Here is a 26,312-nt window from a genome sequence, read left to right on the forward strand (position 1 = left end):
CATTTAACTAGAGCTGGCACATGGCTGGAAATAGGCGCATTGCTGACCCCCATCACGTGGTCAGGATGCGTTGCCATAACAACCTGAGGTCTCCTCGACACCTATGGTTGTTGATGGCTATGAGTACTACCCTGTGGTCAGCGTTCAAAGCAATGCTGTAATTCAATTACATGTACTGTAGGTAATCTATGCATCACCTCTATATAGCAGAGGTGATTGTGCTATGGCAGCTTCTAGCCTCCCATGGAAGCATGTCAAAAGGAAAAAAAAAAAAAAAAAAAGCTTAAATCACCTCCCTCTCACCACAGTAAAAATAAAAACACATTTGGTATTGCCGCGTTCAGAATCGCCCAATCAAAAAAAAAAAAACCTGATCAGTTAACGGTGCAGCAAGGAAAAAAAATCAAAACACCAGAGTTACTTTTTTTTTGGTCGTTGCGACATAGCATTAAAATGCAATAACGGGCAATCAAAAGATCATATCTGCACAAAAGTGGTATTAAAAACATCAGCTCAGCACACAAAAATATAAGCCCTCACCAGACCCAAGATCACAAAAAGTGGACACGGTCTGGGTCTCAGAACATGGCACAATATTTTTTTTATTTTAGCAAACTTTGGAATTTTTTTTTCACTACTTAGATAAGAGAACCTAGACATATTTGGGGTCGATGAACTCGTGATTATGATTCTCCGGGTCAGTTTTAGCATTTAGTGAACCTAGCAAAAAACAAAGTGTGGGATTGCACTTTTGAGGTTTTTTTTTTTCCCGTTTGAGTACACTACATGGTAAAACCAATAGTGTCATTCAAAAGTACAACTCGCCCTCACATGGCCATATTGACGGAAAAAAAAAAATTTTGGCTCTGGGTAGAAGGGGAGTGAAAAATGCTCCATCAAAGGGTTAAAGAGGGACCACACACAGCTGTATTGTGATCCTTACTGACCTCCTGTCAATTGGAAACTTCATCTTGCACTATGGCATCAACCTACCCGCATCCCTATAACAGTCTCGTCACCAGTTAAGAAATTCCCTAAAATTGTTGACCCAGCAGCAAAAAGATTTTCTGCACAACCCCTTTTATTCTGGCACACTGAGGTTTAGATGTATTCTTGCTGTGCAACTGCTCAGAGCAGTCAGAATATATTAACACTCCTGTCCCAATCACCAGGGGGAGGCATTAATCAAAGCAGCAATTTAAAGCAAACCTGCAAGGAGTTTTGGCCGATATAAGCTACTGCCTTTCAGGGCTTATCTACAGCATTCTATACTACTGTAGATAACCCCTTGGTCTGACCTGCAAGATAAGACAGATGTGTTATACTAACCTTGGGGGGGGGTGTGTGTGTTGGGCGGTCCGATGGGTGTCGCAGGGCCAGGTCCAGCACCTCCCATCTTCTTGCGATGCCGCCCTTCTGCTTGCTTCATCGCTCCTGGCATCGTGCTCCTGGGCAGACCTATTTATCTGCCATGTTGAGGGCAGAGCAAAGTACTGCAGTGCGCCTCTGACTTTTCTTGGCACCCGCCCACTGCAGTACTTTGCCCTCAACAGGCCAGATAAGTGCACCTGCGCAGGAGCGCGATGCTGGGAGCATTATAGAAAGCTGTAGAAGGCGGTAGCTGCATCTTATATCGGCCAAAATTGCTGACAGGTTCACTTTAAATTTGTCCCCAAGTGGGAGCTGACTACTGCCCACCTGTAGTCCCCATTAACCCCTTCCTGACATGAGACGTACTATCCCGTCCACGGTACCCGGGCCCGTATGACCGGGGACGGGATAGTACGTCTACCGCGATCAGCGGCGCCCACGTGGTGAGCGCCGCTGATCGCGGCCGGGTGTCAGCTGATTATCACAGCTGACACCCGGCACAATGTGTCAGGGGCGGTCACGGACCGCCCCCGACACGTTAACCCCTTGCACACCGCGATCAAACGCGATCGCGGTGTACCGGGAGTTAAAGGGAAGCATCGGCAGGGAGGGGGCTCCCTCCGTGCTTCCCTGAGCCCCCCACGGCAGCGCAATGTGCAGCGCTGCTGCGGGGGGCTCCTTTCCTCCAGGCCCCCGAATCCAAGATGGCGACGGGGGCCTTCGGGGGCCTGGGGAAGCTGGCTTCCTCAGTGCCTGCAAAGCGCAGGCATGAGGAAGCCTTGTGCACTGCCTGTGACAGATTGCTGATCTGTCACAGTGATCTGTGATGTGACAGATCAGCGATCTGTCACAGGACAGTGATGTCCCACCTGGGACTATGTAATAAAGTAAAAAAAAGTGTAAAAATAAATTAAAAAAAAAATCGCCAAATAAATTAGTAAAAAAAAAAAAAATATTCCCCAATAAATTCATTTTTTAAAAATAATAATAAAAAAAAAAAAACAATAAATGTACACATATTAGGTATCGCCGCGTCCGTAACGACCTGCCCTATAAAACTGTCCCATTAGTTAACCCCTTTAGCGATCCCCTTAAAAAATAAAAATAAAAAACGAAGCAAAAAATAATGATTTATTATCATACCGCCAAACAAAAAGTGCAATAACGCGCGATCAAAAAGACGCATATAAATATCCATGGTACCGCTGAAAACGTCATCTTGTCCCGCAAAAAACAAGCCGCCACACAGCATCATCAGCGAAAAAATAAAAGTTATAACTCGCAGAATAAAGCGATGCAAAAACAATTTTTTATATAGTTTTCATTGCATAAAACCGACAAAAACATAAAAAAACGACCTAAATGAGGTATCGCTGTAACCGTACTGACCCGAAGAATAAAACCGCTTTATCAATTTTACTGCACGCGGAACGGTGTAAACGCACCCCCCCCAAAAGAAATTCATGAAACGCTTGTTTTTGTTCATTCTGCGTCCCAAAAATCGGAATAAAAAGCGATCAAAAAATTTCACGTGCCCGAAAATGGTACCAATAAAAACGTCAACTCGTCCCGCAAAAAATAAGACCTCACATGACTCGATGGGTCAAAATACGGAAAAATTATAGCTCGCAATATGTGGTAATGCAAAAACTATTTTTACAATAAAAAGCGTCTTTTAGCGTGCGACAGCCGCCAAACATAAAAACCGCCATAAATAGTAAATCAAACCCCCCGTTAACACCCCTTTAGTTAGGGAAAAATAATAAAATAAAAAAAATGTATTTATTTCCATTTTTCCATTAGGGTTAGGGCTAGGGCTAGGGGTGTGTTGGGGTAGGGCTAGGGTTAGGGTTAGGGGCGTGTTGGGGTTCGGGTTGGAGTTAGAATTGGGGGTTTCCACTGTTTGGGCACATCAGGGGCTCTCCAAATGCAACATGGCGTCTGATCTCAATTCCAGCCAATTCTGAGTTGAAAAAGTCAAATGGTGCTCCTTCCCTTCCAAGCTCTGCTATGCGCCCAAACAGTGTTTTACCCCCTCATGTAGGGTATCAGCCTACTCAGGACAAATTGCAAAACAATTTTTGGGGTCCAATTTCTCCTGTTACCCTTAGGAAAATAAAAAATTGGGGGCAAAAATATCATTTTTGTGGAAAAAAATGATTTTTTTATTTTCACGTCCGAATGTTATAAACTTCTGTGAAGCACTTGGGGGTTCAAAGTGCTCACCACACATCTACATAAGTTCCGTGGGGGGTCTAGTGTCCAAAATGGGGTCACTTGTGGGGAGTTTCAATAGTTTAGGTACATCAGGGGCTCTCCAAACGGACATGACACCCGCAGACCATTCCATCAAAGTCTGCATTCCAAAACGTCACTGCTTCCCTTCCGAGCCCCGACGTGTGCCCATACAGTAGTTTTCTCCCACATATGGGGTATCAGCATACTCAGGACAAATTGGACAACAACTTTTGGGGTCCAATTTCTCCTGGTACCCTTGGGAAAATAAAAAAATGGTGACTAAAAGATCATGTTTGTGGAAAAAAATACGAATTTTTTATTTTCACGCCCGGGCGTTGTAAACTTCTGTGAAGCACTGGGGGGGGGTCAAAGTGCTCACCACACATCTAGATAAGTTCCTTGGGGGGTCTAGTTTACAAAATGGTGTCATTTGTGGGGGGTTTCCACTGTTTAGGTACATTAGGGGCTCTCCAAAGGCAACATGACACCCGCAGACCATTCCATCAAAGTCTGCATTCCAAAACGTCACTACTTCCCTTCCGAGCCCCGACGTGTGCCCATACAGTAGTTTTCTCCCACATATGGGGTATCAGCATACTCAGGACAAATTGGACAACAACTTTTGGGGTCCAATTTCTCCTGGTACCCTTGGGAAAATAAAAAATGGTGACTAAAAGATCATGTTTGTGGAAAAAATACGAATTTTTTATTTTCACGCCCGGGCGTTGTAAACTTCTGTGAAGCACTGGGGTACATCAGGAGTTTTCCAAACGCGACATGGTGTCCGATCTCAATTCCAGCCAAAAACGTCAAATGGCGCTGCTTCCCTTCCGAGCTCTGCCATGCCCCCAAATAGTGGTTTACCCCCACATGTGGGGTATCAGCGTACTCAGGACAAATTGCACAATAACTTTTAGGGTCCTGTTACCCTTGGAAAAATAAGAATTGAGGGTGAAAAGATCATTTTTGTGGAAAAAATATGATTTTTTAATTGTACCGCTGTACGTTATAAACTTCTGTAAAGCCCTTGTGGGTTCAAAGTTCTCACCACATATCTAGATAAGTTCCTTGGGGGGGGGTCTAGTTTCCAAAATGGGGTCACTTGTAGGGGGTTTCCACTGTTTAGGTACATCAGGGACTCTCCAAACGTGACATGGCGTCCAATCTGAATTCCAGCCAATTTTGCATTGAAAAAGTCAAACGGCGCTCTTTCCATTCTGAGCTCTGCCATGCGCCGAAACAGTCGTTCCCCCCCACATATCAGGTATCTGCGTACTCAGGACAAATTGCACAATAACTTTTGCAGTTCAATTTCTCCTGTTACCCTTGGTAAAATAAAAAAAATTGAACCTGAAGTATTTTTTTTATGAAAAAAAGTTAGATGTTCATTTTTTTTTTAAATATTCAAAAAAATTCCTGTGACGCACCTAAAGGGTTAATAAACTTCTTGAATGTGGTTTTGAGCACCTTAAGGGGTGCAGTTTTTAGAATGGTGTCACTTGTGTATTTTCTATCATATACACCCCTCAAAGTGGCTTCAAATGTGATGTGGTCCTAAAAATAAAATGGTGTTGTAAAAATGAGAAATCGCTGGTCAACTTTTAACCCTTATAACTTCCTAACAAAAAAAAAATTTTGGTTCCAAAATTGTGCTGATGTAAAGTAAACATGTGGGAAATGTTAGTTATCAAGTTTTTTGTGTGCCGTATCTCTGTGATTTAAGGGCATAAAAATTCAAAGTTGGAAAATTGCGAAATTTTCGCCAAATTTCCGTTTTTCTCACAAATAAACGCAAGTTATTTGAATGAAATTTTACCACTAACATGAAGTACAATATGTCACGAGAAAACAATGTCAGAATCACCGGGATCCATGGAAGCGTTCAAGAGTTATGACCTCATAAAGGTACAGTGGTCAGAATTGTAAAAATTGGCCCGGTCATGAACGTGCAAACCACCCTTGGGGGTGAAGGGGTTAAGCTCCCTTTGTCCACAGAATAAGCACAGAGCAGTGGTATCCTTCTTGTAGCAGCCTTATTTTATTGAAAGCTTAAAAAATTTGTTTAAAACCAGTCAAAAAAAAAAAAAAATCATCCCACCATCCCCTCCCCACCTGGCCACAGGGGGACACAAGAAAAAAGGAAAGTGGCATGTGGCATTTATTGGCTGGATGGAAAAGTAAGAGGCATCCCCAAGCCCTCCCCAGCACAGACAAGAGTAGTACTACAGTAATTTACTGATCACATGATCTGAAAGCAGGGGAGGGGAAACACTCAAACCCACCACATCTGATCACCGAATCAGGGGTCGGCAGCCTGCCGCACAACTACAACTCTCAGCATGCCTGGCAGGCTCCTGACCCCAGTCCTAGCAGTAGGGAGACCCCACATAACAGCAGGGGGTATAAGGTGCCTGTCCTTTCATCATCTACAGTCACAGGAAAATACTGAGCGTCCGGAAGCTTCCGGAATATAAAGTGGTCACCGCCATGCGGCAGAGTGGCGAGAGTACCCCGACCACACAATATGGCACTGGCTGTAGCACGGTGAGAATTGGTCCTTATAACCAGCATATTAGGGGCAGGAGAAGGGTGGAGGGCAGTCCAGGCAGGTGGGCGACTGCTGGCAGCGGTGGGGAGCATCAGGCAGTGATGTGGGGTCTACAAGCTGTGCAACTCCTCCATTGTGTCGTCCAACATCTTCTTCACCTTCCCATTCTCCTCCTTTGTGATCCTTAGCTTATCTGCGGGACAAAGATAGAGACATCAGGGGGTGGAAGCTACAACTCCCAGCACGACAGAGCTGGGCCACAAACACCAGGTGGCGCCAAAAAAGTCTCCACTGCACAATGTACGTGTGCGGTAGTCACTGGAGAGCAACCCAGAGCCAGCACATCACACTCCACACACATCCAGAGCAGCACCAGCCACATCAGTGCCTATACTCCACACATCCAGAGGTGCACCAGCCGCATCATTCCCTATACGTCACACGTCCAGAGCGGCAGAGGCCGCATCACTCCCTATACACCACACACATCCAGAGCAGCACCGACTGCATCACGTCCTATACGTCACACACATCCAGAGCAGTACCAGCCACATCAGGTAACACACTTACCCAGAGCAGCCCCACCCACATCTAGAGCTGTGCTCATCATCCAGAGCTCAGGGAGCAGTTGCAGTCAGTGAATATTAACAGCAGCTCTGGATGTGACTTGAGCAGAGCAGGAAAGACTGCACGTCCTATGATTTACACAAAGAATAAGCCATATGAGGGTCGAGGACACAATGAGGGTACAAGGATCAACACTATGCATGGTTCATGGCTCAGGTAGGGAGGAGCAGACCCTGCTCTGCACTGACGCCACCACAGCCAGTATCTCAGGTCGCTCTGGTTTGGCTCCCAAGCCCACCACCAGCGCTGGGACCAATGGAGTATGGGGAGACAAAGCTGGGGCTAGGAGACGAGAGCTGAAGCAGTGTACAGAGCTAGGGCACGAGTCTCTCGCGTGAAAAACTGGCACAGCCGCCAGCACTCGGCCCGGAGCGTACGACTACATGTATTTCTATGCAGCCGCACACTCCGGTCTGAGTGCTGGCGGCTGTGCCAAGTTTTCATGAGAGAGTTGCATGAGAGTCGTGTGACTCTCGCAAGTGAGTATGAGCCCATAGACCAGACCTGGGAAAGCAGGATCCCTGCAGCTCTGTAGGAGACTTGAGGATAAAACACAATCTCTCAGCAAATAGTGACTGCAGCTATGGAGGTGACTGGTGTATATCAGCAGAAATGTGCGTACAGCTCTGGGAGATGAGAACAGCAGCAGACTAGTAACTGCAGCTCTGGAGGTGATTGGAGAATAAGACAGGATGTAACGGAACAATAAGTGCAGGTTTGGATGTGACTAAAGGACAACAGCAGAATAGTGAGAGCAGCTCTGGAGGTGGCCAGAGTACATGCACCACAGATAAGGATGAGACGCGGTTGTGCTCTGCAGATGTCGCTCCAATGATGTTATGACACGGCCAGGAATAAAAAGGCGGTTGCACACAGCAAGTGACAACATGGAGGTTTATTAGATACAGGAAATAATGCAGAAATGGTGCAGGTGCCCCCGCCAATCCCTCTAGTCCTCTCACAAGCAGCGGTGCACTGGCCCAGAATACTGCATGGCCAGTGTAAATAAATCCAAGTCTGTGTACAATGTTCTCACCACTGAGGGTTCGCGACTATGTATCGGTGTAGACAGACATTTCATGACAGGAGGGTCGATTACAAAGCATTGTTGTGAAAGACAGTGCAACGAGGCCTCAGCTGTGACACGTATCAGGTCCTTTACTGACAGTAAGCAGAGGTCTTGGGAATTGAAACCAAGCTTTACTTACAGGAGAGCAACAGGACCCCGATGATGTAAACTATAAATCCCAGCATTTCCAGTCTGGGCATGGCATGCTGGGAGTTGTAGTGTCATAGCCAAGAGATGATGGCTGCATTACAGATCTAGGAGCAGTCCTCCGCTCCATATGGGGCAGCACCGGTGGTGGTGTGCACGGACCGGGGACACCCCTCAGTCACACAGGTCATGGAGAGTCACCTTCAGCTCACTAGCGAGGAGACGGTTTTTCTCCATTTGGCTGTAGAGACGCTCTGCGGGGAGGGCAGAAGAGACAGGGGAAGGAAAAGAGGTGGACAGGGAGGAGAGAGAGAAGAGACAGCACATGTTAGTGCAGGAGAGACTGCGGCCCCCTGAAACATCTCTAGTTACAGCCAGAGATGCACCCAGCCTCACGGCTACCACCTGCTGGATGCATTATTGCACTGCACAGTGCTAAAGCTCTGGATGTGACTGGAGTAAAAGTCATCATATCCCGTTCAGACTAATGGCTCAACCTCTAGAATGTCCCCTCGGTGCCTGTACTCCCACAGATTCAACATGGCTGCAGGTTACAGCGATGTGGTTATACTGTACTGCCCCTGAAGGTGATAGGAGGAATTACACAACAGTGAGAAAGTCACAGAGCATTTGACAGGGGAGTGGAAATACCCCAGCGACGGACCTTCACCTCATCATCCCCAGGTTATGCAGCTGCATCTTTATTCTGCACCTTGCTCAGGATCTCTGCTGACTGTTACTGCTCGCAGCTAAGGGTTTGTTACTGTATACCCACCCTTGGGGGGAGGTGGGAGTAGTGTCCATCTTTACTTTTAAGCAAACAGTTATGCGAGATATGAGAATTTGCAAGAACAATCCAACCATAGGTGTGACTGTCCCCAGTAATCCGAACCTGGGGGCCTTTATTGGTCACATGCGCAGAGGAATTCGTGTTGATGAAAGCCTTAAGATCAAATACTTAATTAACCTCAAGACATAAGAGAATGAGGGGAACTATCCAAAGTGTATTCTCATCTTACACGAGCTTTTTCAGATCAAAGTGTGACACTAAAGATGGCTGCCATGGATCCGCCCACGATGACGCCTACCCTGATGACCTCATGGATCCCTCACGACACCCACTCTGATGACCTCATGGACCAACCCAGCCTGATGACCTCATGGATCCGCCCACGGTCTAGCTCACTGCCCAACCCACTAGCCAATGGAATACATCCGAACACTCCTATTTTAGAGTTAACCAAGCCCCCTTACAGGGGATATACAGTGCCTACAAGTAGTATTCAACCCCCTGCAGATTTAGCAGGTTTGATAAGATGCAAATAAGTTAGAGCCTTCAAACTTCACACAAGAGCAGGATTTATTAACAGATGCATAAATCTTACAAACCAAAAAGTTATGTTGCTCAGTTAAATTTTAATAAATTTTAAACATACAAGTGTGGGTCAATTATTATTCAACCCCTAGGTTTAATATTTTGTGGAATAACCCTTGTTTGCAATTACAGCTAATAATCGTCTTTTATAAGACCTGATCAGGCCGGCACAGGTCTCTGGAGTTATCTTGGCCCACTCCTCCATGCAGATCTTCTCCAAGTTATCTAGGTTCTTTGGGTGTCTCATGTGGACTTTAATCTTGAGCTCCTTCCACAAGTTTTCAATTGGGTTAAGGTCAGGAGACTGACTAGGCCACTCCAACACCTTGATTTTTTGCCTCTTGAACCAGGCCTTGGTTTTCTTGGCTGTGTGCTTTGGGTCGTTGTCTTGTTGGAAGATGAAATGACGACCCATCTTAAGATCCTTGATGGAGGAGCGGAGGTTCTTGGCCAAAATCTCCAGGTAGGCCGTGCTATCCATCTTCCCATGGATGCGGACCAGATGGCCAGGCCCCTTGGCTGAGAAACAGCCCCACAGCATGATGCTGCCACCACCATGCTTGACTGTAGGGATGGTATTCTTGGGGTCGTATGCAGTGCCATCCAGTCTCCAAACGTCACGTGTGTGGTTGGCACCAAAGATCTCGATCTTGGTCTCATCAGACCAGAGAACCTTGAACCAGTCTGTCTCAGAGTCCTCCAAGTGATCATGAGCAAACTGTAGACGAGCCTTGACATGACGCTTTGAAAGTATAGGTACCTTACGGGCTCGTCTGGAACGGAGACCATTGCAGTGGAGTACGTTACTTATGGTATTGACTGAAACCAATGTCCCCACTGCCATGAGATCTTCCCGGAGCTCCTTCCTTGTTGTCCTTGACTCTTCGGACAAGCCTGGCCTCGGCACGGGAGGAAACTTTCAAAGGCTGTCCAGGCCGTGGAAGGCTAACAGTAGTTCCATAAGCCTTCCACTTCCGGATGATGCTCCCAACAGTGGAGACAGGTAGGCCCAACTCCTTGGAAAGGGTTTTGTACCCCTTGCCAGCCTTGTGACCCTCCACGATCTTGTCTCTGATGGCCTTGGAATGCTCCTTTGTCTTTCCCATGTTGACCATGTATGAGTGCTGTTCACAAGTTTGGGGAGGCTCTTAAATAGTCAGAAAAGGCTGGAAAAAGAGATAATTAATCCAAACATGTGAAGCTCATTGTTCTTTGTGCCTGAAATACTTCTTAATACTTTATGGGAACCAAACAGAATTCTGGTGGTTTGAGGGGTTGAATAATAAATGACCCTCTGAATAAACTTTTCACAATTTAAAAAAAAATTAAACAAAGAAATAACATTCTTTTTTGCTGCAGTGCATTTCACACTTCCAGGCTGATCTACAGTCCAAATGTCACAATGCCAAGTTAATTCCGAATGTGTAAACATGCTAAATCTGCAGGGGGTTGAATACTACTTGTAGGCACTGTATAAACCTATGTTTGGATTAATAAAGCTCACAGAGCTGTGCCATAGATTGATCAAAGAGAGGTTACATCCGACTGTCTCTGGTGTGATTTCTTCAGTGCGCACTGATCAATAGCCATTGAGCCAGGAGCAGGCAGCTAGTGAACATTTCATATTGTTCAAACTAACATTATTTTGATCTGTTGCCATCAGGCGCTTAATCTAACGGATGTAAACAACGTGAAGGACTCCTCAGAAAGAGACTCAGGGCGTTTCATTAGTTCCATCCTTAGCTCCTGCCCATTAGGGAATTACTATACATGCAAATGCTGCGACATGAGCTTCAGTCACCAATATTCCCAGCCCCTTCCCCTGGCGTTTACATGATGGCGCCCCTTTAAGAATGCGGCTCCTGCCTCTGCTGCATTTAGGCAACCCCAAAGTTGTTGCCTCGACATGTCTGGAGCATTTGGTCAGACGAGAACAGGAGTAGGTGCCGACTGATGTGACCGCTCCGCACGAAAACGGAGACAATTGCTGCACTTTGCCTTTAGGGGGCCATCCACTGCCTCGACACTGACCATCGCCCTCTCTGTATCTCCTTTTGTACTATGGACGTGTTACCACTACAGCCAATCACTGCCCACGCTGGCCTATGATTGGCTGAGCAGTCATTTCTAGTGTCAAGTGCAAACAGGAAGTAGACACCAGGTCATAACCGAAGGTCTACGAGGTTGTCGCCCCAGGGCATGCTGGGAGTTGCAGTTTGACCTGAGACTGCAAATTCCTACAGCCTCATATGTATTCAGGAATTACCATCAGACCCTGCACTCAGCAATGCAGAAGAAAAAACAAAAAAACAAAAACGAAACAGAGGAGATGGGCAAGTAAAGAAACCTGGAATAATTGTCAGAGAGAGGGAGGAAGAAGAGCGGCCAAGGGCGACTCGCTGCAGTCATCTACAAGAGAGACAAGAGTTGGTGGAGGGCAGCAGAGACGGCAGGAATCCATGAAAGGGGTTAGTTATTAACACGCAGTGGGTGCAAAGACCCTGAAATCACACAAGCAGGACCCCCCCACTTGCTGCAGAGACCCAGAGATCACACAAGCAGAATTCCTTCCCCCAGCTGCAAAAGTTACAGCAATCAGCGCTTGGTGGGTGCAGAGACCCTGTGATTACAATCAGGATATCCTTCTCTCACCCAAAACATACAGTGGGGGAAAATATTTGAACCCTTGCTGATTTTGTAAGTTTGCACACTGACAAAGACCTGAACAGTCTATAATTTTAATGGTAGGTTAATTTTAATGTTGAGGGATAGACTATCAAGAGTAAAATCCAGAAAATCACATTGTATCAATTTTCATTTTGCAGTGAGAAATAATGGTTGGTAGGGAATTAGTTCTGGCTCCTACAGACCAGTTAGACGCTCCTAATCAACTAGTTACCTGCATTAAAGACTCCTGTCCACAGACTCAATTAATCAGACTCTAACCTCTACAACATGGGCAAGACCAAAGAGCTTTAGAAAAGGATGTCAGGGGACAAGCTCAGGGACCTTCACAAACATGGAATGGGCTACAAAACCATAAGTAAGACACTGGGTGAGGAGGAGGCAACTGCTGGTGCAACAGTAAGAAAACGGAAGAAATACAAAATGACTTAATCGACATCGATCTGGGGCACCATGCAAAATCTCACCTCGTGGGGTATCCTTGGTCATGAGGAAGGTGAGTGATCAGCCTAAAACTACATGGGGGAACTTGTTAATGATCTCAAGGCAGCTGGGACCACAGTCACCAAGAAAACCATTGGTAACACATTATTTCATAAAGGTTTACAATCCTGCAGTGCCCGCAAGGTCCCCCTGCTCAAGAAGGCACATGTGCAGGTCTGTCTGAAGTTTGCCAATGAACACCTGGATGATTCTGTGACGGATTGGGAGAAGGTGCTGTGGTCAGATGAGACAAAAATTGAGCTCTTTGGCATTAACTCAACTCGCCGTGTTTGGAGGAAGAGAAATGCTGCCTATGACCCAAAGAACACCGTCCCCACTGTCATGCATGGAGGTGGAAGCATTATAATTTGGGGGTGATTCTCTGCTAAGGGCACATGACTACTTCACCGAATCAATGGGAGAATGGATGGAGCCATGCACCGTAAAGTCCTGAGTGACAACCTCCTTCCCTCCACAAGGACATTAAAAATGGGGTCATGGCAGGGTCTTCCAGCAAGACAATGACCCAAAACATACATCCAAGGCAACAAAGGAGTGGCTCAAAAAGAAGCACATTAAGGTCATGGAGTGGCCTAGCCGGTCTCCAGACTTTAATCCCATAGAAAACTTATGGAGGGAGTTGAAGCTCCGAAATAGGCTAGTTTCACATTAGCGCTTTTGAGCGCAGCGACTTCCCGCGCACAGCCACCGCTAAGCCCTGCCGCGCCTCCGCCAGTAGCTCCGCCTACCAGCGCATGACGCTGCATGCGTTCCCTATCTTTATGACTGGGGGTGCAGGCCGTGCGCAGTATGCGTTTGGTGGCGCATGCGTCCTTTTCACGGTGCGCCGAGCGCAACCAAACTGCAGCAGGTTGCGTTTGGCGCACCGTGAAAAGGACGCATGCGCCGCCAAACGCATACTGCGCACGGCCTGCACCCCCAGTGATAAAGATAGGGGACGCAGGACGCATGCAGCGTCATGCGCCGGTAGGCGGAGCTACTGGCGGAGGCACGGCAGGGGGCGGGGCTTAGCGGCGGCGGTGCGCGGGCCGTCGCTGCGCTCAAAAGCACTAATGTGAAACTAGCCTTACCATGTGACAGCCTCAAAATCATAATGGATTTAGAAGTGATCTGCAAAGAGGAGTGGACCAAAATTCCTCCTAACATGTGCGCAAACCTCATCAACTACAAAAAACGTCTGACTGCTGTGCTTGCCAACAAGGGTTTATCCACCAAGTATTAAGTCTTTTTTGCCAGAGGGATCAAATACTTATTTTTCACTGTAAAATGGAAAGGACTTTATATAACTTATACAACGTGATTTTCTGGATTTTATTTTTGATATTTTATCTCAATGTTAAAATTAACCTACCTTTACAGTTATACTGTTCATATCTTTGTCAGTGGGCAAACTTACAAAGTCAGCAAGGGATCAAATACTTATTTCCCCCACTATAATCTGAGTGGTGCGTTGGGCGCAGAGCCCCCAAGATCACACACGCAAGCTGCATGCCCTACACCCCCCGCTCGCTGCACAAATCATACAGTAATTTGCCTGGTGCAGGGACCCCGAGATCAGAAACAGGATCTCTTGCCTTCTGCTGAAGAAGTCACAGCCATCAGTGTTCAGTAGGTGCAAAGACCCCGTGATCACAAGTAGAATGCCCTTCTGTCACCTACTGCAAATGTCACAGTAATCTGCATAACATGATGGGGGCACAGATGCCCAGATCACTCACACACACACGCAGAAAGACTTCACTTGCTCAACTGCAGAAGTCACAGCAATCTGCATAGTGTGGTGGGTGCAGAGGCCCTGTGCAGTTGCGGGATGCCCTCCCTCCCTTAAAAATCACAGCATTCTGCAAGGCGCAGAGAGCCCGAGATCACACACACAAAAGTAAGCAGGATGCTTTCCCTCCCCCTGCTGCAGCAATCACAGCAATTTGCATGGAGTGCTGAGTGACCAGAAGAAGGTGCCTCCTCCACCCACCCCCAACCCCCTGCGAAGTCATAGCAATATGCACACTGCAGTGGGTGCAGAGACCCTGTGATCACACACAAGCAGTGCATTCCATCTGCACAAGTCACACAGCAATCTGCATGCAGAGCTCCTGGTATCACACACACACACGGAAGACAGACGCCTTTCCTCCCACCCGCTGCACACGTCCCAGCAGTCTGCGCAGTGTGGTTAGTGAGGCGGGCACACAGCGCGGTATTTACATGGCGGCGGTCATGTCATTGAGGGTGTGGTCCAGCTCCTCACTAACAGCCTTGTACTTCAGCTTCTGGGAGTACAGCTCGTCTGGGTGAGGAGACGGGAAGGAAACGGGTGAGGAGGAGGCTGCAGCACTCCGGGCACACAGGGGTGCAAATACTTATGCAGGCACCTACCTTCCAGGTCATCAATAGTCTTCTCAAGTTTGGCAACTGATCTCTCGGCAAACTCTGCCCGGGTTTCGGCCTGCAAGGAGAGGAAACGAGTCAACCTGTGACCCCTCTCTCCAATGTCCATGTTAGGCCCGTCCCAAACCATCAGGCCAGACCCACCTCTTTTAGCTTGTCCGTCAATATCTTTATCTCTTCTTCGTATTTATCTTCCTTTTGTGAATACTGGAAATAAAGAGACAAAGACATGAGGGATAAAAAGATATCCGATCAAGTAATCCTGCTTTCTCCACTAACCGTAGGAGACAGACCCTTTGTACTGTAGACTGTGAAGGGATCAATATTATACATATCTGTCATATTCGGGCAGCTGTATCACAGGAAGCCCCCTCTAAGCAAGCCGCCCATTGGCTGTTATAGGCCAAGGTCACATGACTCACTTCTAGCCTGACAGTTGTGACCTCCGAACAGTATGTATCAGTCTGCGCACCCTCGGGGGTTGTCCAGCTCCCCTTACCTTTTCGGCCTGAGCCTCCAAAGACTTCAGGTTGTTGGTGACATTTTTCAGCTCCTCCTCAAGCTCGGCACATTTACTGAGGATGGAGGCAGAGGAGAGAGCGACAGGAGGAGAGAGAGGAGACAGAAAGAGTGGAGGAATGAGAAGAGTGAACTCCGCCTAGACAGAAGATACAGAGGGGTCCGGGACATCCTACTCTGCACACCCTGGGTACAATGACAACACCGACCTGACGCAGCAGGACATGGCGGAGCGGAACACAGGGAGACACAGGAGGGCAGCCGGGACAGGAGCAGCCACCTTTACTGTACCTTTTCTTCAGATGCATTCAAACACTTCAGACTCTGGTCAAGGAGTCGGATCTGTTCCTCCAGCTCACGGCCCCGGCTGCGCGGCGGTCACAGGAGAGGCATGGGGAGGGATTGTGTGCGTGCAAAGACGGAGGAGGGAGGCGGCAGCAACACAGAACACGCGGGAGGAGGGGTAAAAACAGAGACATCAAATTCAATTCATGCAAGGAGGAAAAGGTTAAACAAGGCCTGAAAAGCAAGGACTGAGCTCAGTAATCCCCCACACATATATACTCCAAAGCTGCACTCACTATTCTGCTGGTGCAGTCACTGTGTACACACATTACTGATCCTGTGTTACATCCAGTATTATACCCCAGAGCTGCACTCACTATTCTGCTGGTGCAGTCACTGTGTACATACATTACATTACTGATCCGGAGTTACATCCTGTATTATACCCCAGAGCTGTACTCACTATTCTGCTGGTGCAATCACTGTGTACATACATTACTGATCCTGAGTTACATCCTGTATTATACCCCAGAACTGCACTCACTATTCTGCTGGTGCAGTCACTGTGTACACACATTACTGATCCTGTGTTACATCCAGTATTATACCCCAGAGCTGCACTCACTATTCTGCTGGTGCAGTCACTGTGTACATACATTACTGATCCGGAGTTACATCCAGTATTATACCCCAGAGCTGTACTCACTATTCTGCTGGTGCAATCACTGTGTACATACATTACTGATCCTGAGTTACATCCTGTATTATACCCCAGAACTGCACTCACTAATCTGCTGGTGCAGTCACTGTGTACTTACATTACTGATCCTGAGTTACATCCTGTATTATACTCCAGAGCTGCACTCACTATTCCGCTGGTGTAGTCACTGTGTACATACATTACATTACTGATCCTGAGTTACATCCTGTATTATACTCCAGAGCTGCACTCACTATTCTGCTGGTGCAATCACTGTGTACATACATTACTGATCCTGAGTTACATCCTGTATTATACCCCAGAACTGCACTCACTGTGTACATACATTACTGATCCTGAGTTACATCCTGTATTATACCCCAGAGCTGTACTCACTATTCTGCTGGTGTAGTCACTGTGTACATACATTACTTATCCTGAGTTACATCCTGTATTATACTCCAGAGCCGTACTCACTATTCTGCTGGTGCAATCACTGTGTACATGTACATAAATTACTGATCCGGCGTTACATCCTGTATTATACCCCAGAACTGCACTCACAAATCTGCTGGTGCAGTCACTGTGTACACACATTACTGATCCTGTGTTACATCCAGTATTATACCCCAGAGCTGCACTCACTATTCTGCTGGTGCAGTCACTGTGTACATACATTACATTACTGATCCGGAGTTACATCCTGTATTATACCCCAGAGCTGTACTCACTATTCTGCTGGTGCAATCACTGTGTACATACATTACTGATCCTGAGTTACATCCTGTATTATACCCCAGAACTGCACTCACTATTCCGCTGGTGTAGTCACTGTGTACATACATTACATTACTGATCCTGAGTTACATCCTGTATTATACCCCAGAACTGCACTCACGAATCTGCTGGTGCAGTCACTGTGTACACACATTACTGATCCTGTGTTACATCCAGTATTATACCCCAGAGCTGCACTCACTATTCTGCTGGTGCAGTCACTGTGTACATACATTACTGATCCGGAGTTACATCCTGTATTATACCCCAGAGCTGTACTCACTATTCTGCTGGTGCAGTCACTGTGTACTTACATTACTGATCCTGAGTTACATCCTGTATTATACTCCAGAGCTGCACTCACTATTCCGCTGGTGTAGTCACTGTGTACATACATTACTGATCCTGAGTTACATCCTGTATTATACCCCAGAGCTGTACTCACTATTCTGCTGGTGTAGTCACTGTGTACATACATTACTTATCCTGAGTTACATCCTGTATTATACTCCAGAGCCGTACTCACTATTCTGCTGGTGCAATCACTGTGTACATGTACATAAATTACTGATCCGGCGTTACATCCTGTATTATACCCCAGAACTGCACTCACTAATCTGCTGGTGCAGTCACTGTGTACTTACATTACTGATCCTGAGTTACATCCTGTATTATACTCCAGAGCTGCACTCACTATTCCGCTGGTGTAGTCACTGTGTACATATATTACATTACTGATCCTGAGTTACATCCTGTATTATACTCCAGAGCTGCACTCACTATTCTGCTGGTGCAGTCACTGTGTACATACATTACATTACTGATCCTGAGTTACATCCTGTATTGTACTACAGAGCTGCACTCACTATTCTGCTGGTGCAGTCACTGTGTACATACATTACATTACTGATCCCGAGTTACATCCTGTATTATACTCCAGAGCTGCACTCTATTCAGGACGTCCCTCCTCCAGTGTACATATAGTGAAGCCTCTGCCCTCCTCTTCAGGCCTTGTGTAACATGTGCATGCAGGCGGATCAGGGCAATACTCACGACTCTGCCTGCTCTGCCCGCTCCTCTGTGCGTTCTAGGTCGCCCTCTATGATCACAAGCTTCCTGGCCACCTGTGTAGGGAGAGGAGGCAAGGTCAGCCTGTGTACTGGTGGTGTAGCCCCTCCCCATCGGCCAGCACCCGCTCACCTCCTCGTACTTCCTATCTGCCTCCTCGGCTATGTGCTTGGCCTCTTTCAGTTGGATTTCCTGCAGCTCCATCTTCTCCTCGTCTTTCAGGGCTCGGTTCTCAATCACCTTCATCCCCCTGCAGAGTAGAACGGCATCACAAGCGTCAGGATGTCAGCAGAGCCTGCGCTGCCTCCACAGGCCGGGGAAGGACAGGAGGCCGGACATCACATGGCCCGGAGAGAGGTGGGCATTCAGTGTGATCCTCAAAATTCAGGGGCTCATTCCCCATGAAGATATTCCCATCATCCCAGACTTGCCCGTGTCACCCTCTACGAGTCTGGATACGTTGTGGAAACAACTGGTTTGGTGGCTGCTTAGATCGTAAATCTACAGATGACATCAGCGTCTCCAAACCTGTTCCCGAGGAGCTGACAGAGGATTAGTGGCATCAAAGCATCTGCCGGGAGCTGGAACCGCTGCTCTCTCACAGTCCCTTGCTCCAGTATCGCGTACGCAGTATGGTAATCCCACATTCCAACACCGTGACAACAGTCTGGACTACCGGCAGTTTACAGCTCTGCAGCTTCCCTCTCTCCAGAGAAAAGGACGGCAGCTGCAGAGAGTGATAATCCGCAGATGGCGGGCTATGAGGTGATTGGGGGGCAGTGCTGAGCATATCCTAAGGGGGTGCAATAATCTGCAGATGGCGGGCTATGATGTCATGGGGCAGTGCTGAGGACATCCTACGGAGGTGCAATAATCTGCAAATGGCAGGTTATGCTATTTGGGAGGGGGCGGAACAGTACTGAGGACATCCTACGGAGGTGCAATAATCCGCAAATGGCAGGTTATGCTATTTGGAAGGGGGCGGAACAGTACTGAGGACATCCTACGGGGGGGTACTCACCGCTCGCTCTCATCCGCTGACTTCTCCGCCTCCTCCAACTTCTGCAGGGCGGTGGAGAGACGCTCCTGAGCACGGTCCAGCTCCTCCTCCACCAGCTGGATGCGGCGGTTCAGCGAGGCGACTTCAGATTCAGCCTGGGGAAGGGATCGGGAAAGGGGTCAACTTCAGATTATACACACAGGGTGGGATGTCAAAGGGGGAGGAATCGGCAGCCGATTACACGCGCTGTGGGAGGAGTCGGCAGCAGATTACACACGCTGCGGGGTGGGGGAAGGAGCCAGAGGCAGATTACATACGCTGGGTAAGGAGTGGATGGGAGCCGGCGGCCGATTACACATGCTCTTGGAGGGAGGGTGGGGGTCTGAGTTGGCAGCAGATTGCTCATGCTGGGTGGAAGCGGGGGAAGAGGTGTTGTGGGGGCGCTGAGCCGGCAGCAGATTACACACAGTGATTACTTGTCTGTTATGAGCCATGTCCCAGCACCCCAGTGTGGCCACCTCCACAACCCTCCCGCTCTCCACCTGGTATTGACCTGCTGAACAAAAGCGTGTGATTTGTGCATAGGTGATCACAATATAGAGACTGCGACCACAGCACGGCTTGCAGTGCCCAATGCCTGACCCAGTCACAATGCTGGGGTGTCAGAGGGGTAGGAGTCGGGAGCAGATTATAGACACAGGGGCCAACAGAAAGAAGGTCAGCAGCAATGACTGGGGAATCGGCAGATCACACACGCCGGGGGAGGAGCCAGCGGCAGCAGATCACACACGCCGGGGGAGGAGCCAGCGGCAGCAGATCACACACGCCGGGGGAGGAGCCAGCGGCAGCAGATCACACACGCCGGGGGAGGAGCCAGCGGCAGCAGATCACACACGCCGGGGGAGGAGCCAGCGGCAGCAGATCACACACGCCGGGGGAGGAGCCAGCGGCAGCAGATCACACACGCCGGGGGAGGAGCCAGCGGCAGCAGATCACACACGCCGGGGGAGGAGCCAGCGGCAGCAGATCACACACGCCGGGGGAGGAGCCAGCGGCAGCAGATTACACACGCCGGGGGAGGAGCCAGCGGCAGCAGATTACACACGCCGGGGGAGGAGCCAGCGGCAGCAGATTACACACAGTGATCATTACTTGTCTGTTGGGGTGATGGGACATGGCTCCTACCTCCATAGCAATCCACGTGGTATTGGTCCCAGCCTGCACAGCCCGATGCCGTACCCAGCTATGGTGCTGCCCACATCCGCAGAATACGCCAGGTGGCATCCCCTGAATTGCCATAACAGCCAGAGACACATGCAAATGATATACTGGGATGCCAGCCAGAACGGGGGTAGGACTACAGGACCAGCATTAACCCCTGCAAAGTCGCAGTAGATCACAGACAACATGGACTGCGATACAGGAGCCACTTGCTGTCAGTGACTCATCACCTTGCACACAGCTGAGGGTTTGCTGCAATCGCACGCAATCCTAATCGCTCAGTGAGGCTAAAGCTTCATTACAGCAAAAGTTTGGAGCCCTGGACCAAAGCAACGATAGCAAACAGCAAGCAGAGATCCTGAGAACTGAGGCATGTACACACCCATCATGACCTCTCAAGGAATAATGATGATTGGAGTTGTGCTCCGGTTCTACCCTCAGGACAGATAAAGCAAACACCACGCAGTAGCGGGCGGCATGACACAGCTGGGCGTCAGTGCTAGGGCCAATGCCATCAGTTAGGGCATTGTGTGCGGCTGAAAGTGTGAGGGCGGCACAAGGGAAAGTGACAAGCTCCACCCATCCCAGCGAGGCAGCCGCCCAGGGAGCACACACTGCAGTACACCCCTACAACTCCCAGCAGGGACATCCCCAGAGGGGAGTAGTACCCAACGTGGGGGAGCATCATCATGGTGGAGATCAGCGGGATGCGGGGGCCATGAGGCAGTCCCACAAACTAGGGGGAATTGGGGGCAGTGATGATACAAGAGCCCCTCCTGTATCTCCCGGGTACCCCCCCTCATGTGGGGAAACTGCTACCAGGGGACCAGCTACCGGAAGGAGAGGGGGGGGGGGTGTGACGCCTCTTGTGGGGGAACAGCCACCGGAAGGGGGGGGGGGAGGGACGCCTCTTGTGGGGGAACAGCCACCGGAAGGGGGGGGGGGGGGGAGGGACGCCTCTTGTGGGGGAACAGCCACCGGAAGGGGGGGGGGGGGGGAGGGACGCCTCTTGTGGGGGAACAGCCACCGGAAGGGGGGGGGGGGGGGGAGGGACGCCTCTTGTGGGGGAACAGCCACCGGGAGTTGGGGGAGGGACGCCTCTTGTGGGGCAACAGCCACCGGGAGTTGGGGGAGGGACGCCTCTTGTGGGGCAACAGCCACCGGGAGTTGGGGGAGGGACGCCTCTTGTGGGGCAACAGCCACCGGGAGTTGGGGGAGGGACGCCTCTTGTGGGGCAACAGCCACCGGGAGTTGGGGGAGGGACGCCTCTTGTGGGGCAACAGCCACCGGGAGTTGGGGGAGGGACGCCTCTTGTGGGGCAACAGCCACCGGGAGTTGGGGGAGGGACGCCTCTTGTGGGGGAACAGCCACCGGGAGTTGGGGGAGGGACGCCTCTTGTGGGGGAACAGCCACCGGGAGTTGGGGGAGGGACGCCTCTTGTGGGGGAACAGCCACCGGGAGTTGGGGGAGGGACGCCTCTTGTGGGGGAACAGCCACCGGGAGTTGGGGGAGGGACGCCTCTTGTGGGGGAACAGCCACCGGGAGTTGGGGGAGGGACGCCTCTTGTGGGGGAACAGCCACCGGGAGTTGGGGGAGGGACGCCTCTTGTGGGGGAACAGCCACCGGGAGTTGGGGGAGGGACGCCTCTTGTGGGGGAACAGCCACCGGGAGTTGGGGGAGGGACGCCTCTTGTGGGGGAACAGCCACCGGGAGTTGGGGGAGGGACGCCTCTTGTGGGGGAACAGCCACCGGGAGTTGGGGGAGGGACGCCTCTTGTGGGGGAACAGCCACCGGGAGTTGGGGGAGGGACGCCTCTTGTGGGGGAACAGCCACCGGGAGTTGGGGGAGGGACGCCTCTTGTGGGGGAACAGCCACCGGGAGTTGGGGGAGGGACGCCTCTTGTGGGGGAACAGCCACCGGGAGTTGGGGGAGGGACGCCTCTTGTGGGGGAACAGCCACCGGGAGTTGGGGGAGGGACGCCTCTTGTGGGGGAACAGCCACCGGGAGTTGGGGGAGGGACGCCTCTTGTGGGGGAACAGCCACCGGGAGTTGGGGGAGGGACGCCTCTTGTGGGGGAACAGCCACCGGGAGTTGGGGGAGGGACGCCTCTTGTGGGGGAACAGCCACCGGGAGTTGGGGGAGGGACGCCTCTTGTGGGGGAACAGCCACCGGGAGTTGGGGGAGGGACGCCTCTTGTGGGGGAACAGCCACCGGGAGTTGGGGGAGGGACGCCTCTTGTGGGGGAACAGCCACCGGGAGTTGGGGGAGGGACGCCTCTTGTGGGGGAACAGCCACCGGGAGTTGGGGGAGGGACGCCTCTTGTGGGGGAACAGCCACCGGGAGTTGGGGGAGGGACGCCTCTTGTGGGGGAACAGCCACCGGGAGTTGGGGGAGGGACGCCTCTTGTGGGGGAACAGCCACCGGGAGTTGGGGGAGGGACGCCTCTTGTGGGGGAACAGCCACCGGGAGTTGGGGGAGGGACGCCTCTTGTGGGGGAACAGCCACCGGGAGTTGGGGGAGGGACGCCTCTTGTGGGGGAACAGCCACCGGGAGTTGGGGGAGGGACGCCTCTTGTGGGGGAACAGCCACCGGGAGTTGGGGGAGGGACGCCTCTTGTGGGGGAACAGCCACCGGGAGTTGGGGGAGGGACGCCTCTTGTGGGGGAACAGCCACCGGGAGTTGGGGGAGGGACGCCTCTTGTGGGGGAACAGCCACCGGGAGTTGGGGGAGGGACGCCTCTTGTGGGGGAACAGCCACCGGGAGTTGGGGGAGGGACGCCTCTTGTGGGGGAACAGCCACCGGGAGTTGGGGGAGGGACGCCTCTTGTGGGGGAACAGCCACCGGGAGTTGGGGGAGGGACGCCTCTTGTGGGGGAACAGCCACCGGGAGTTGGGGGAGGGACGCCTCTTGTGGGGGAACAGCCACCGGGAGTTGGGGGAGGGACGCCTCTTGTGGGGGAACAGCCACCGGGAGTTGGGGGAGGGACGCCTCTTGTGGGGGAACAGCCACCGGGAGTTGGGGGAGGGACGCCTCTTGTGGGGGAACAGCCACCGGGAGTTGGGGGAGGGACGCCTCTTGTGGGGGAACAGCCACCGGGAGTTGGGGGAGGGACGCCTCTTGTGGGGGAACAGCCACCGGGAGTTGGGGGAGGGACGCCTCTTGTGGGGGAACAGCCACCGGGAGTTGGGGGAGGGACGCCTCTTGTGGGGGAACAGCCACCGGGAGTTGGGGGAGGGACGCCTCTTGTGGGGGAACAGCCACCGGGAGTTGGGGGAGGGACGCCTCTTGTGGGGGAACAGCCACCGGGAGTTGGGGGAGGGACGCCTCTTGTGGGGGAACAGCCACCGGGAGTTGGGGGAGGGACGCCTCTTGTGGGGGAACAGCCACCGGGAGTTGGGGGAGGGACGCCTCTTGTGGGGGAACAGCCACCGGGAGTTGGGGGAGGGACGCCTCTTGTGGGGGAACAGCCACCGGGAGTTGGGGGAGGGACGCCTCTTGTGGGGGAACAGCCACCGGGAGTTGGGGGAGGGACGCCTCTTGTGGGGGAACAGCCACCGGGAGTTGGGGGAGGGACGCCTCTTGTGGGGGAACAGCCACCGGGAGTTGGGGGAGGGACGCCTCTTGTGGGGGAACAGCCACCGGGAGTTGGGGGAGGGACGCCTCTTGTGGGGGAACAGCCACCGGGAGTTGGGGGAGGGACGCCTCTTGTGGGGGAACAGCCACCGGGAGTTGGGGGAGGGACGCCTCTTGTGGGGGAACAGCCACCGGGAGTTGGGGGAGGGACGCCTCTTGTGGGGGAACAGCCACCGGGAGTTGGGGGAGGGACGCCTCTTGTGGGGGAACAGCCACCGGGAGTTGGGGGAGGGACGCCTCTTGTGGGGGAACAGCCACCGGGAGTTGGGGGAGGGACGCCTCTTGTGGGGGAACAGCCACCGGGAGTTGGGGGAGGGACGCCTCTTGTGGGGGAACAGCCACCGGGAGTTGGGGGAGGGACGCCTCTTGTGGGGGAACAGCCACCGGGAGTTGGGGGAGGGACGCCTCTTGTGGGGGAACAGCCACCGGGAGTTGGGGGAGGGACGCCTCTTGTGGGGGAACAGCCACCGGGAGTTGGGGGAGGGACGCCTCTTGTGGGGGAACAGCCACCGGGAGTTGGGGGAGGGACGCCTCTTGTGGGGGAACAGCCACCGGGAGTTGGGGGAGGGACGCCTCTTGTGGGGGAACAGCCACCGGGAGTTGGGGGAGGGACGCCTCTTGTGGGGGAACAGCCACCGGGAGTTGGGGGAGGGACGCCTCTTGTGGGGGAACAGCCACCGGGAGTTGGGGGAGGGGAGCCTCTTGTGGGGGAACAGCCACCGAGGGGGGGGGGGGGGAGCCTCTTGTGGGGGAACAACCACCGAGAGTTTGGGGGGGGGGGGGGGACGCCTCTTGTGGGGAAACAGCCACCGAGGGGGGGGCGCCTCTTGTGGGGGAACGCCTCTTGTGGGGGAACAGCCACCGGGAGTTGGGGGGGGGGACGCCTCTTGTGGGGGAACAGCCACCGGGAGGTGGGGGGGACGCCTCTTGTGGGGGAACAGCCACCGAGGGGGGGGGCCTCTTGGGGAATAGCTCCAGGGGGGGGGGGCCTCTTGGGGAATAGCTCCAGGGGAGGGGGGGGGGATGCCCTCTTGTGAGTTGTCACTTCTGGACCCCATCTCAAACTCTCCCAGATCCACTGTCTCGGGCCCCGGCCGGGTGTCGCCTCACCTGCTCCCGTGCGCGCTTCTCTCCCTCCAACTCCCGGCACAGTCTCTCGGCTCTCTCTTCCGCATCGTCCGCCTGTTGCTGCAGGACTTGGATCTTCCTCTTGACGGCCTCGATGCTGGTCATCCCACCGCCGGACATCTTCTCTTCCTCTCTCTCACTGACTGACTGACTGAACACCCGACACTTCCGCTCCGCGCGCGCCCCGCACTTCCGCCGCCACTCCCTTATATCCAGGAAACTGGAGAACGGGGAGGAGCGCTGCTGCCACCTGGTGGCCGACAGCCTTGAACTGCACCCAGTGCCAGCAACGCAGAACTGAGCTGTAAACCAATCACGGCTCAGCTTTCATTTTCTAACAGCACTTTAATAAAACGAAAATGCTCTGTGATTGGTTAATTATGAATACCTGTAGACGGTTTTCATAAGTGAAGCCCATTGCCAAACTATGGGACAGAGACATCGACACATTATCAGGAGGCTCCTGCGCAGTTTAGGAATTATGCCACATATTGGAAGTTTTGATGGCCCAACATCTCAAGTTTTCCAGTTTTTACTGTGATGGTGTGTGACAGTATTATCCTCCTAAATGCCATTATTACGCTTAAACGTTGCAGCCATCACTTCTGACAAACATCTGCCATCAATTATGGGAATACCAGTGGGTTGCCATGGTAGCCCAAAGGCCTACCAGTACCCCGCGTGTCTGATGTGTGACACTAGGCTACAGGAGGTCGTCTATGTCACAAAAACACGACAGGCGACAACAGTACAGTGTATTATACGGGTGTGACGTCTCCTGCAAGACTAAACATACATAAAAACCTATAAAATACAGAAAAGCATACACAAAATGTTTTAAAATTCTAATATATTAATATACAATTTAATATTAATCTAAAAATACAATGTATCAATAGTAATAGTAAGACTATTATTTTAATAATTAAAAAAAATACATTATATCAATACTATAAAATCTAATATATTCATGTAAAAAAAAACCCACATGTTTTACCGCACAGTGAACACGGTAAAAGCGAGACTCCA

The 26,312-nt window shown here is 51.4% G+C and overlaps 1 protein-coding gene across 6 annotated transcripts; it reads right to left on the reverse strand.

The window, feature by feature from the left end:
- Nucleotides 1–5,623: 5,623 nt before the first annotated feature.
- Nucleotides 5,624–25,571, reverse strand: TPM3 (tropomyosin 3). Of its 6 annotated transcripts, none has more exons than XM_073566819.1 (9): nt 25,266–25,571; nt 19,323–19,456; nt 18,434–18,551; nt 18,287–18,357; nt 15,452–15,527; nt 15,097–15,159; nt 14,941–15,010; nt 14,770–14,851; nt 5,624–6,350 (listed from the first exon to the last, which is right to left on the reverse strand). In XM_073566819.1, exons 1-9 carry the CDS (start codon nt 25,401–25,403, stop codon nt 6,347–6,349), a joined length of 756 nt encoding a protein of 251 aa, XP_073422920.1. In that variant the 5' UTR covers nt 25,404–25,571; the 3' UTR covers nt 5,624–6,346. The 6 variants fall into 6 exon arrangements, with proteins under 6 accessions (XP_073422920.1, XP_073422919.1, XP_073422922.1 ...); XM_073566818.1 differs by lacking the exon at nt 15,452–15,527 and adding an exon at nt 15,763–15,838 and having other exon boundaries at nt 25,266–25,564; XM_073566821.1 differs by lacking the exon at nt 14,770–14,851 and having other exon boundaries at nt 25,266–25,562.
- Between the last annotated feature and the right edge of the window lie 741 nt (nt 25,572–26,312).

This window comes from Dendrobates tinctorius, unplaced genomic scaffold (assembly GCF_039654945.1).
Source record: "Dendrobates tinctorius isolate UK_male_01 unplaced genomic scaffold, ASM3965494v1 ptg000019l, whole genome shotgun sequence".
Taxonomy (NCBI): Eukaryota; Metazoa; Chordata; class Amphibia; order Anura; family Dendrobatidae; genus Dendrobates; species Dendrobates tinctorius.

Bases quoted from the DNA above. Each gene is read 5' to 3' on its own strand.
- TPM3 (XM_073566819.1), bottom strand. From the start codon at position 25,403: ATGTCCGGCGGTGGGATGACCAGCATCGAGGCCGTCAAGAGGAAGATC. The intron at 15,528-18,286 runs GTGAGTATTGCC...CTCCATCCTCAG, and splicing joins CGGGCAGAGCAGGCAGAGTC to TAAATGTGCCGAGCTTGAGG. The intron at 15,011-15,096 runs GTGGGTCTGGCC...CTCTCCTTGCAG, and splicing joins TGACGGACAAGCTAAAAGAG to GCCGAAACCCGGGCAGAGTT.